The sequence below is a fragment of the Oryctolagus cuniculus genome, chromosome 21 (genome assembly GCF_051225735.1).
Source record: "Oryctolagus cuniculus isolate XC-2025 breed Fujian yellow rabbit chromosome 21, ASM5122573v1, whole genome shotgun sequence".
NCBI classification, from domain to species: Eukaryota; Metazoa; Chordata; class Mammalia; order Lagomorpha; family Leporidae; genus Oryctolagus; species Oryctolagus cuniculus.
Window position 1 is genome coordinate 7,111,311 of NC_142887.1, and position 13,376 is coordinate 7,124,686.

The window sequence follows — 13,376 nt, forward strand, 5'->3', positions numbered from 1 at the left end:
CATTACCTCGCTGAGCTCGGGTGGGAGGGAACCCGGCTGCCCCAGAATACATAAATAATTAAGAACACCGTGCACCACAGAGCCATTGTCGGGGCTACTCCTGAAGGTGTCGTAAGCGCTTGGGAAGTCTCAGGACGCATTAATCATCTCCTGAGTGGCTGGCGGTGGGACCAGGGTACCCAAATGTGCCAGCTCGTGGACCGCCAGCAAGGAGCTCCCAGCGTCTTTCTTGCAGTCTCGTCAGCTTTCACTGTGCCAGAGTCCCCGTGGAAAAGACGGCCCGCTGGACTTGGCTCACTGACGCTGGCACTGTGTGGGCTCAACACAGGGTGGGCGTGGAACCAGCCGCTGGTGTCTTCCCACGAGGACAGAGAGGAGAGGGCTGGGCAGTGCAGTCAGTGGCTGTACCCTGACCTCTCAGGCCTGGGCATTCCCGGGGGTGGCACTGTGTCCGGGAGAGGCAGTCCTGGGCCGCTTTCCAAGGGAGCAGCCAGGCGTGTGCTGGCCAACCACTGATGCCCAACGGGACCTCGCTGGGCCCTCCTCGCGCCCAGTGGACACTCGAGCCCTAGCCGGCATCAGGGAGGGCAGCTCACCTGCTGGGCCCACTCTACCCTCGGGTGCATTTCTGACTGGCCCTCCCATGAAGCTGAGGCCGCTGGTCTGGGGACCACTCCGAAAGCCAGTCCTCGACACGCGTCAGCCGCTCCTCCTTGTCACCGCGGCGTCCGGCACGCCCCCTCATTGCCGCAATCATGTGGCTCTGACGCGCTAAACAGCACCGTGCTCACCGCACCCCAGGGCCTGTCTCCAGACACCCGACTGCTTATTCAGCATCTCCACTTGGAGCTCCAAGCAGCACCTTGAACTTCACATGTTCAGCAAACTCCTGGCAGAGGTGTGTGAGCCGTGCTCCGGAGGGGGCCACGCCGACGCCCCTGCCCCGGGCTGCCGGGCACGGGGCCTGTCGTGCCTCCCTCTCTGCTCTCCCCACTCACACACAGTCCCGAGCCCTCTCTCCAGGGCCCTGGGCTGGGAGCCGGTGCTCCCACAACCCCGGGGACTTCTGCCCCTGCATCACCGTCGCTGACCCTGTGAGCTGTGTGGCCTCGCGTTGCCAGCGACTGCCGTTCCCTCTCCCGCCCACACTCCAGCGGCCGTCGCCTCACGAAAGGGGTGAGAAAGAGCACAAAGAAAAACAAACGCAGATATACACACACACACATTTTGGCCACTGAGGGGTCAAGGGTTGTACCTGAAACCTGCAGTTCTGGTGCACGGAACTTGTACCTGCTCTGTTCGTGTCGAGCGCCCCTGTGTGACACTGCTGCCCCGCGTGCCCAGTGCGCTCTCCCACCGTTTCCGGCTCAGTCCCTGCAGGAGCTGTGGCTGACAACTCAGCTCCCACTTTGTAGGTGAGCAGGCGGAAGCGGGCTGAGGTTTCAGGGGGTCCCAGGTGGGACCAGGGCAGCTTGAGGCAGTCAGCCCCGGGTCTGACCGCAGCCTGCTTTTCTAACAGGCCACGTCCCAGATTATGGCTTTGGCCGGAGCTCGCCTTCCTGCCATGTGGCTCTTGGGTTGTTGTGGTTCCTGTGAGCAGGTGGGCAGGGGAAGGAAGGCGCTGAGAGAGGCCACCAGCCAGCAGCTCTGACAGGGGCCAGGGCACGGGGCCGAGGGCTCCGGATGCTGTTCCTGAAGCCGCTCTGGCCCCTGCCGGCCCGGTCCATCCCAAATGAGCCCATTCAGCCAGGCTGCAGCTTTCCAAATGCGGGCAGTGAGCAGATGGCGCCGGCAAAGCTGGACAGTGAGGAGAGGCCAACACGGGCCTCCTGCAAAGCCGGAGGAAGTGGGGAGGGAGGGGCCGGTGAGGCGGCGGCAGCAGGCAGGGAGAGGGGCGCTCCAGAGTTCGTGCCCACCCAGAACCCGGGATGGGAGCGTATTTGGCAGTGGGGTCTTTGCGGATGTTATCTGTGATCAGCATGAGATCACGGTGGCTCGGGATGTGCCCTGAATGCCATGGCGGGTGTCCATCAAAGACAAGGAGGGGAGGGGAGGTGAAGAAAGAGGCAGGGCCCGGAGCAATGCATCTCCCAGCCAACACCGAGGACTGCGGCAGCGCCAGGAGCCGGCGGGGGCAGGGAGACGTCCTCCCTGGAGCCCTCGGGGCGGGGGGGGGGAGGTGTAGCCCCCACCACAGCACAACTGCAGGGGAATCGGCTTCCGCTGGAAGGCACAGTCGGGGTCGTTCATTACGGCCGCCCCAGGACACCACTGCGAAGGGCCCCGGGCAGCGCTGCCCTCTGTCCACAGCCCAGCAGGGCTCGGTCGTGGAGGAGGAGAGGCCAGCCCGCCAGGGCCGCCACCGTGCTGGAGGGGGCCGCTGCCGAGGGCCCCCGGCGATGATGGAATCCTGGCAACAGTGCCGGTCCGGATGCCGGCTGCTCTGCTTCTGCAGCCTAGGAGACGGCAGACGACGACCACGGACGTGGGCTCCTGGTGACAGCCTGGCCCAGCCTCAGCCATGGCAGCCGCTGGGGAACCAAACCCGCGAACACGAATGGCTCTTTCTCCGCCTTTCAACTACATTTTAGGACAGGAAGTTGGGGGAGGGTAGGCAGTTGGCACAAGTGGGGAGCCGCCAGGACACGGCCCAACCGCCTGCCATGCACAGGACGGACCCCGCCACAAAGACTCGCCCGACCCAGATGTCACAGTGCTGAGAGTGACCCCCGCCTCAGCCAATGTCCACTCCTTGATCCTCGCTCAGGACTTCCGTGAGAGCCCAAGTCCCCGGGCCTCCCCACCCTCTGCTGCCTCTCCACCGTGTCCCTCATTGCCACCGACGCCGCAGCCCCCGCGCCCCAAACCCTCCCGAGCGCACGGCAGTGCTCAGAGAGCAGAGCTCGGCTCACAGCTCAAACGCCGCGGCAGTGGCCGGCGGGAGGCACCGCTGCCTTCCAGTCTGCTGCCAGCCTGCACCTGGACGCACCTGCTCTCCCTCGGTGACCTGTGGCCTCGCAGCCGGGGGGAGGGGCGGCAGGAGGGGCCGGCGGCCTGAGCCTGGCCCCAGAGGCAGCGAGAGCCTGACTCCAAGAGGCCCCGCCCGGGCAGAAGGCCCCGTGGCCGTGTCTGCCGCGGCTGTGTTCTCCACTCCGCAGGTCCAGCACGGCTCGGCGCCAGGGCGGGTGGGCTACGTCACTCCTGCTGTCTTCCTTCCCTCTCCACTCCCGTCCCCACCGGGAAGCGTGGAAGAATCGCCCTGCCCTGCCAGGAGCCTGCTGTAGCTGGCACAGCTGGGCCCGGCTGCCAGGGAGCCACGGGAGGCTCTGGGCGGAGGACTTCTCCCGGCAAACAGCTGGTGAACAGCCCACCACCCTCTCAGGGGAGCACCAAATGCCACAAGCGGCCCTGGCATCCCGGGGGCACGGTGTTGCCACGGCAACCACGGTGTGTGGCCTCAGCGGTGGAAGCTGCTCAGGTATCCGGGCCACTGGACGCTCCCTGGGCTTAGGGGACGTGAGGGCTGTCTGTGGGCACCCGTACACACCCCCCCACACACACACACGCATACACCTATACACATACGCACATACACACTGCACACACATGCCTGTGTACCCGTATACCCCCCCACATGTATACACACACATACACCCACACACATATGCACATGCATACACACACACACACATACACCTATACACATACGCACATACACACACTTACACAATGCACACACATGCCTGTGTACCCCTACACCCACACACATACACACATACACCCCCACACACACACGTATACACACATACACCCACACACATACGCACATACACAATGCGCACACACAATGCACACACACATGCCTGTGCACCCATACACTCACACACATACACACACGCATACACCTATACACATACGCACATATACACACACACTGCACACATGCCTGTGTACCTGTACACCCACACATACACACATACACCCACACACATATGCACATACACAATGCCTACACACACACACAATGTGCACACACATGCCTGTGCACCCATACACTCACACACATACACACCGTGCACACACATACGCACTTGCATACACACATACACCCACACACATACACACATACACACACATACGCACATGCGTACACACACATACACACTTACACAATGCACACACGTCTGTGTACCCATACACCCACACACATGCATACACACACAATGCACATACATACATGTGCACCCATACACCCCCCACATACACACATGCACATACAGCTGTACACACCTGCACACACACATGCCTGTGCACCCGTACACCCCTACATACACACACACATGCACAGCTGTACACACCTGCACACACACATGCCTGTGCACACGTACACACACATGCACACACATGCACAGCTGTACACACCTGCACACACATGCCGGTGCACACATACACACATGCATGCATGCACATGCCCAATACTTACACATGCACGTACACACACACACACAACGCACACACAGAGGCCCCCTGCTCTGCACGGATGCACTGTGGCGTTCGGTTCTTCCCTCTTCTCATCCACGACGGGTGGGGTCTGCGGCCCCTCCCAGGATGCTGGGGTTGGCCCTGCGACCTGGCTCGGCCAAGAGGATGCAGGCAGGAGTGCTTCTGCCGGCCGCTGTGGGCTCTGCCCTGAGAACATGGTGGCTGCCTCAGCCCGGGCCCCAGGGTGAGCTCCGCCCAGCCGGGCCCTGGACCCGCCCAGCAGGGCCCACCGCGGGAGGCTAGCAGGGCCCAGCAGGCATGGGCAAGTGCATGGGCAGACGCGGTCCGTGAGGGTGCCCAGCCCACCCAGGTTGTGCCGAGAGGCAGGGAGAAGACGGTGCTCACAGCAGCGCCCGGGCGCCTCCCCCTTCCCCAGCCCCCTCCCACCTGCCTTTCCGCCCTACTCCAGTCTCCTCCTTGGGCAGGGCTGGGACAGACCCTGGGTCTGGCAGCGCCCAGGCCCTAAATGCAGGGGCGTGTCCAGGGGATGTGTGCTGGGAGTGGCCACGGTTTGAGTGACAGCCTCCTGGGCCCACTCTGGGGCACCAGACTAGAAGCCCCTTCCTTTCTCTCCATCTCCGGCTGTGTCTCTGGGAACTTCCGTCCATCAGGCACCAGGAGCCCCTCGGGCCCTCCCCCTGCGGCCGTCAGAGCTGACACACGGAATCCTGGGAGAGGAGGAGGAGGACGAAGGCAGAGGAAGGCAGGACTGGGCCGCATTTCCCAGTCTCCCTCACCCTGCATGGGATCCAGGTGGCTGGGCAGAGGCGGGGCCTGCAGTAAGTCCCCCTCTTCCCCCAGCTGACAGTGTAGACGCTGCCAGGGAAGACAGGGCTGTGCGGTTCTCAGCGCGGGCTCCGCTCCGCTCAGGGGCTGGCGCTCTGGGCCCAGATCAGTGCCCTGGGCTCCCGGTGTCATGGCTCGGGCACCTGTGTGTCCCTCGTGGTGCTTGGGTCGGCCCTTGGATCCACAGGGCACTGGTGCCAGGACCCAGCAGATACCAAAATCCCGGGACACTCAAGTTAAAACAGCACAGTGTGGGGTCTTCCAAAGCTCACGGAAGATGCGGGTCCTCCTGATTCTCAAAACTTCCTTGCACCAAAATAACTTGAACTTGAACTCCATCTTGGAGCCTCCTGTTCGCCTGTGACCTTCACAAACCTCTCAGACTGTCAGTCATCGGAAGATTCCTTATGACTTCACACGAGGCTACAGAAACGCAGCCACGCCCTGACGTGGGAGGACGGGTGATGCTGGCCAAGTCCACTCTGGGTCTTCCCTCCACTGGTTCACTCCCCAAATGCCTGCAACGGCCAGGGCTGGGCCAGGCTGAAGCCAAGAACCTGGGATTCCATCCGGGTCTCCCACCTGGGTGACAGGGGTCCGAGCCATCTGTCCTCCCCTGCTTTCCCAGGGCATTAGGAGGGAGCTGGACTGGCAGTGGAGCAGCCGGGACTGGAACTGGCGTGCATGTGGGGTGCTGGTGTCTGTGTGCTGCCGGTGGCGGCTTTACTGACCCCGGGGATTCTCTTTAACAAGTGTGTCCCATGCCCCCACTCTGTGTCCCCACTCTGTGCGAGTGAGCCAGGCAGGCAGGGGCCTCGGAGCAGAGTGGGAGCAGATGGGGCACACGGCAGCCGGCACAGGCACCAAACACGGGACGGGCACGAGGACGGGGCAGAGGGACCGTCCGGGCTGGGGACTGAGGCTGATCCCTCCCTAGACCTTCGGGGGAAGAAGGTTCTGGAAGAGAATCAGTAAGAGTTGACACTTACTCAGTGCCCGCTGTGTGCCGGAGTCAGCTCTAAGAGTGTGTGTGTGTGTGTGTGTGTGGTCTGCATGTGTGTGAGCTTGTGTGTGTGTCTGCATGAGTCTGAGTGTGTGTCTGTGGGTCTGTGTGAGTCGAGTGTGTATCTGAGTGTGTGTGATTGTGTGATTGTGTGTGTCTGTGCCTGCATGTGTGTGTGCATATGTGTGTTTGTGTGTGTCTGCATGAGTCTGAGTGTGAGTCTGTGTCTGAGTGTGTGATTGTGTGCGTGAGTCTGTGTGTGTGAGAGTCTCTGTGTGTGTGATTGTGAATGTGTGAGAGTCTGAGTCTGTGTGTGTTCCTGTGTGAGTGTGTGATTGTGTGTGTGAGTTTGTGTCTGTGTGTGGTTGTGAATGTGTGAGAGTCTATGTGTGTGAGAATCTGTGTGTGTGACTGTGTGTGTGTGAGAGTCTGTGTGTGTGTCTGTGGGTCTGTGTGAGTCGAGTGTGTATCTGAGTGTGTGTGATTGTGTGTGTCTGTGCCTGCATGTGTGTGCATGTGTGTATTTGTGTGTGTCTGCATGAATCTGAGTGTGAGTCTGTGTCTGAGTGTGTGATTGTGTGCGTGAGTCTGTGTGTGTGTGAGTCTCTGTGTGTGTGATTGTGAATGTGTGAGAGTCTGTGTGATAGTGTGAGAGTCTGAGTCTGTGTGTTTGTGTGTGATTGTGTGTGAGTTTGTGTCTGTGTGTGGTTGTGTGTGATTGTGTGTGAGTTTGTGTCTGTGTGTGGTTGTGAATGTGTGAGACTCTATGTGTGTGAGAATCTGTGTGTGTGTGTGACTGTGAATGTGTGAGACTGTGTGTGTGTGAGAGTCTGTGTGTGTGACTGTGTGAGTGTGTGTGTGTGAGAGTCTGACTGTGTGTGTGTGTGTGTGTGTGTGTGTGGACTCCTTTCCTCTGCACACCGACTGAGGGACAGAGAACACGAGCAGCAGCCCGGCCACAGTCACAGTCGGCAGACGCGTGCCTTGGGCAGACGCAGGCCCGAGTGGAGACGGCTGTGCAGTGAAGAGCCTGAAGGAGCAGACCCGGGTTCCAGGAGTCGCCCTGCGCTCGCCGTGCTCCGCCTGCCGGGCAAGCGGCTCTTGATTGAGAGGCCGCCCGAGCTCCGAGCCGGGCCCTGGGGTGAGCGGCCAGGAGGCGGAGCTTGCCCACTCCCTCCCTAGTGAGCGGCCCTGCCATCCTCCCTCTGGGAGGAGTCACCGGAGCGGGCAGAGATCCTGCAGTCCTAAGAGCTGTGCTCGCTCAAGGCCCCGGAGCCTGAGGGGAGAACAGGCCGCGAGGCAGAGAAGTGCAGCAGGCCCGGGAGGGAAGGCGGGGGCTGCCCGAGCGAGGTCACCCCGGAGCCAGGCCTGCCAGCCGCCCCATGCGGAAGTTTTAGCTCTGCCCTGGGATCCGTCAGGCTGGAATTGTGCCCTGGAAGTCAGACAGGACGCCCGGGGATTCAACAAGCGAACTTGCTCTAATGACGCTTTAAGCCTCAGCATCACCCATCCCACCGTGCACAGGGTCTGGAGACCTGTGGCTGCCGCAGGGGCCCTTGGGGACGGCACGTGCCAGGCTGAGGCCCGGGGAGGGGGCAGCCAGGGAGCACAGGGTGGGCTAAGCCAGCGCCAGCATCACGGCGACGAGGGAGGCGCACACGGCGACGAGGGAGGCGCACACGGCAGCCCACTTCCCCCCTTGCAGAGTGCCCATCGCAAGGAGCCCACCCCGCGGCACCCTCTGCACAGCACCCTGGCTTCCCTTGGAAACGTTCTTGCCTCTGTTGTCAGCCTCCTTCCTGGGTGGTTCCACGGGGCCAGAGCCCTCCCCCGCCCACTCCGGCTGCACCCTCGAGAGGGGAACGGTGCCTCGGAAGCAGCCGTTAAATCCTCGCCGAATCAACCGACATCCAGCAGTCGAATGCGAGGAACGGTCGTTCCCTGTTCAGTCCCACGACTCCTACCTGTGCGCAGACACGCGTGCTCCCTGCCTGCCGCCCTCGCCTGGCCGATTCCAGTGCCCCAGTCACGGGGACTCCTGAGGCACCGTAGGTGACAGGTGGGCCAGGCACAGCGAAAGAAGGAAGTGGCCTCTTGACACCAAACTCACCGTGACCCAGAGACCTTGTATGTGAGCAGACATGTATGTACACACGTGTGGACGTGAGCAGATGAGCACGGAGCAGGTTGTTAACACTGATTGCCTGAGGGCTGGAGACGCATGCTGTAGTATGTGTGGGCACGCGCGTGTACATGTGTGTGTGTGTGTGTGTGCATGTGTACTGCGTGTGTGTGTGCAGACTTGCGAGCACGATGCAGCTGATGCTTCAGTGTGTGACTTCTGCGTGCGATCCACGGTGCTGCCATGTAAAAGGTCCAGGTTCCCTAGGCCGAGGGTTCCTCTTGTAAAAGCGGCTACATGGGCAAGAGCTGCTGGGCCTCCCTCACAACCCCGGGGGGCCCCAGAGGGACCACCCGCTTCATGGCTGCCCTGGGTGACGGCCTGCACCAGGGTGAGATCTCAGAGCCCTGGCAGACAGGTCCAGGGCCTGCCCCACCACCGAGGGCCCCGCTGCAGCGTGGGCTCTGACTACTGTCCAGCTCCCCCCGCCCCACCCCCGCCTCGTCAGCCTCCGGCCGCGCCTGGTCCCGGGGACAGGGCTCGGGGGTGCCGTGCACCTGCTCAGCTCCTGCTGACTGGGACTGCACACGGCTCTGCTGGCTGCCCAGGGAACCGACTCTGGACTCATTTCAGGAGGCAATTTTCCATTGGAATGCATTTATTTCCCTAAAGACCCTGATTATATTCCTGGAAATATTAGTAATGGGCTCCCTGTCAGGATCATTTAGCGGAAGCTGAGGGCTGCGCTGTGCGCACCTGGATGGAATCTGTTTCTGGGTTCTGTCTCTCTGTGATTTCTGTAAGCCGGGCTCTTCACTGCCACGGGAGTCACCGGGGCTGGAGGCCGCCTCGCCAGGCAGGGACGGAGGCCAGGTGTCTGCGAGGACCTGAGTGTTCAGTGTGTGGCCACGAAGCACCGGGAATGCAGCCAGTGTGGGGCGGGGCTGTGGAGGGGTGAGGCTGCTGTCGTGGGGCGCCAGGCGTGGCCGCAGCCTGCAGCGCTGGCATCCCGTACCACGGCACTGGCTGAATCCCGGCTGCTCCACTTCCGCTCCAGCTCCCTGCTGACGGCCTGGGACAGCAGCGGCAGACGGCCACGTGTTGGGTCAGAGGAGACATGGATGGAGCTCCAGGCTCCTGGCTTTTGGCCTGGGCCAGCTCCGGCTGTTGTGGCCATCTGGAGAGTGAACGAGTGGATGGGAGATTCTCTCTCTCTCTCTCTGTGTAGATCTGCCTTCCAAATAAATAAAATTAAGCTTCAAAGAACAGAAATGGGGCTGGCCTCGACAGAGGTGTACAACTGAAAACCACGCCCATTCCTAAGGCTGCGTGTAGGAAACGCTACACTGCTTACACGGGGAGATGGCGCCATGTTTCATACGATGGGTTAAACACAACACGCTATGAAGTCATCCAGGGAACTGCGTAGCAATTCAGACGCACTTGGGGCACCCACATCCTGTCTCAGAGTGCCTGGGGTCGGGGGCCGGCTCTGTTCCCCGCTCCAGCTCCCTGCTAGCGACAGCCCACATAACGGGGGCCCTGCCGACAAGACTGCCAAGGCCGCGGTGCCGCGAACACCGGGCTCACTGCTGCTCCGCCTGCACGGTGAGAAGCTAGGGCCTGGGCTGCGGTGGGCACCGCCTCATGTGCCAGGATCAGCAACCAGCTGTCCCCGGTTTTCCGTAATGAACGAACACTACAGCACGCCTGCGGAGTGCGTTTCCCATCAGGAATCGGTGGTGACCAAGGCCGCCGGTGTGGCCTCAGCCGAGGCAGGGGGGCGGGCAGGCCACAGGCAGTGCACGGCTCCCCAGCCCTACAAACAGGGGAGTGAGGGAGGTGAGCCAGGCCCAGAGAGAGGACCAGCACCTGACTCGGTGACGCGGGTGTCCCGCCGTGCAGAGTGCTGGCTGCGGAGTGACGGCGGCGGCACTGCGGGCTCCTGGTCCAGGCAGACACACTGCAGGTGCACACTGGGAGAAGCCCTGGGTCTGCTGCACAGCACGGCGGGCGCAGCTGTCACAAAGTGTTAGTCCCCCGAGATCGCCCCGGGGGAGGACTTCAGCTTTCTTAGGTGGGAAAGAAAGCTGGATAATTTCAGGCTCATGAGCTGGAGGCCACACCCCTCACTGTGTTGCTGTGTTCACCTGCCCGTCAATCAGGCGACGGCCCCCAGAAGTGCCTCCTCTCACCCGGGACCTGGGGTGGGCCCACGTAAACACCCCCGATCTTCTAAGCTCATAAGAAGCCGGGGCGAACGAAGCGCACTCTGTCCTTGTGGACTCAGGACGAGCGGAGCAGGCCATGGTGATGCCCCTCCCCTGGCCCACTCGCCCCGAAGCCCTCACGCGCCTGCGGCCCCATCTCACCTGCGGCCCCATCTCACCTCATGGCACCGCACGTCATGTCTGCACCTGCACTTAGAGCTCTGCTCCAGCACAGGCGAGCGTCTGGAACCCTAACGCAGGCCGACCAGCCACGACCCCTCCCCACACAGAGCAAGCAGGAGGCAGGGCCCATGCTCACCAGCTCGCCGAGCAACGCACACACTTCACGAGGACGGGCACACGATAGAGAGGGGGCGGGAAGAGACGGGGAGGGAGGGAAGGAGGGAGAGGAGGAAGTCCAGACACGGCCACGCCAGCCGATGCCACCACAGAGGAGGAAGTCCAGACACGGCCACGTCAGCCGATGCCACCACAGAGGAGGAAGTCCAGACACGGCCACGTCAGCCGATGCCACCACAGAGGAGGAAGTCCAGACCGGCCACGCCAGCCGATGCCACCACAGAGGAGGAAGTCCAGACACGGCCACACCAGCCATGGAGGAGGAAGTCGACACTCGGCCACACCAGCTGAGGCCACCACGGAGGAGGAAGTCCAGACACGGCCACGCCAGCCGATGCCACCACAGGGAGGAAGTCCAGACACGGCCACGCCAGCCGATGCCACCACAGAGGAGGAAGTCCAGACACGGCCACGCCAGCCGATGCCACCACAGACCCAAGTGGAAGCCCGGAGTGCAGCAGCTGGAGGCGTGATGCGTGCGCCCCGACCGGGAAGCCCTTACTGCAGCATGGGCTCTCCTTGTGAGTGCAAGGCCCAGGCCCCATCCCCACGGTCCCGGCAGCCCCTCCCCCCGAGTCCCCATGGTCCCAGCAGCCCAAGTCCTCATGGTCCCAGCAGCCCCCCCAGGACCCCACAGTCCCAGTAGCCCCTCCCCCCCAAGTCCCCACGGTCCCGGCAGCCCCTCCCCCCGAGTCCCCATGGTCCCGGCAGCCCCTCCCCCCCGAGTCCCCATGGTCCCAGCAGCCCCCCAAGTCCCCACAGTCCCAGTAGCCCCTCCCTCCCGAGTCCCCACAGTCCCAGCAGCCCCTCCCCACCCAGTCCCCACGGTCCCAGCAGCTCCATGGCGGGGGTGGGGTGGGAGGTGGCTCTTACCTTGATGACGTCCTCGTCCGTGGATGCGCACTCCACCGACTCTGAGATGTCGCTCACGGCCCCGCTCTCCTCCACGGACACCACCCTGACGGGCACGGTGACCGTCTTCCCCGTGAGCATGGCCGTGTTCAGGATCTCCGTGTCCTGCCGAGGAAGCACACGGCCTTGTCAAGGGAGATGCGGCTCCGCGGGGCGCGGGGGCTCCTGGGGCAGCCGTGTCACGCGGCCCTGGCACAGATGCGCGGAGCACTCGTCTGAGGAAGCCGGCAGCCACTCCCCGAGAAAGTTCCAGAAGCGAGCTCTAGTTTAGGAGGCTCCTCTTAGCTCCCGACAACCATAAAACGTGTGTTTTCTCCATGGCTGGAACACGCAGAATTCGCATACACAGCTGGGTGTTGGCTGAAAACCAAGGCTTGCAGATTTGCAAAAGGCCCCGTGCCAGGGTGGTGACACCCTCCCCCGCCCCACAAGCGGTAGCCGTGTTCTGACCGCCACACCTGTGAGCCTCACCTGATGTGGTGAGAGGGGCTTTGCAGATGCGGCTGGGCTAAGGGTCTTGGGTGACCTGGGAGGACCCAGTGGGGCTGCAAGGGTTGCATATGACAGGGGCCGTGGTCAGAGCCCCAGAAAGGTCACAGAGACGTGGCTGTGGGCTGAGAGACACAGCAATGGGTGGGGGGCTTTGTTCTGCCCAGGGCTGTTGGGATATTTAGTGTGATTTGTGGGCCGCATAAAATGATCAACTTAAAAATTATTCCCCTGTAGATCGACTGAATTCTGAGTGCCGCCTGCAGCTGCCTGGGCAGAACCAGACGTCACGCACGCTTGCTCTAGAAGCTGGAAAAGGCAGGTTTCACCCGGGCATGTCCATGGCACGTGGCCCCTGGGGCTCCAGGGGGACACCCGTCCTCCCTTGTGCAGGGACATGGTTGTGCTCCCCATCACAGATACAGGAAGGCACGGCGGGGTGGGGGGGTGGGATGGACTCTGGGCATGCCCAGGAAGCTCTGCCAGGGCCTCCTCTAGGCTGCCTTCCAGGATCCCGCCAACAGGAGATGGAGCCACTTCCCTGCTGAGTCACTGCTCGAGGTTCAAGTGTCACTGGGATCCTGATGGGGACACAGTGACAGACAAGCCCGCGGAGACTGGTTCCGCCAGGTGTTTTAAGAAAATCAGGCTCCTCTTCCCCGAGGAAGCCAGGCCGGGCGACAGCGTCCACCTGCACCAGCGAGCTGCCGTCTTCTTCCCCTGGGGCCTGCCACGCTTCGGCTGTGGACAGCGACCACCGGGGCCTTCACAGTGCAGGTTTTACTAAGCAGACTCTTCCCACCTGGTGGCCCAGGAGGGGCCCCACCACCCAGCCGGGGGACGTCACCTCGCCCTGTTCTCGCCGACTCCTCATCGCGCCCCACTGGCGGTGTGCAGTGGCGGCAGAAGTGCCATCTGCTGAGTCAGCAGGCGGCCGCCTGCGTAGCCCTTC

The 13,376-nt window shown here is 62.4% G+C and overlaps 1 protein-coding gene across 1 annotated transcript in view; it reads right to left on the reverse strand.

Annotated features, from left to right (window-relative positions):
• Positions 1–13,376, reverse strand: part of TMEM132C (transmembrane protein 132C) — a 270,517-nt gene that overhangs the window by 16,184 nt on the left and 240,957 nt on the right. The window contains exon 5 of the mRNA XM_089323220.1: positions 11,897–12,040. Coding sequence (XP_089179346.1) covers positions 11,897–12,040 — 144 coding nt within the window. The remainder of the gene's footprint in view (positions 1–11,896; positions 12,041–13,376) is intronic.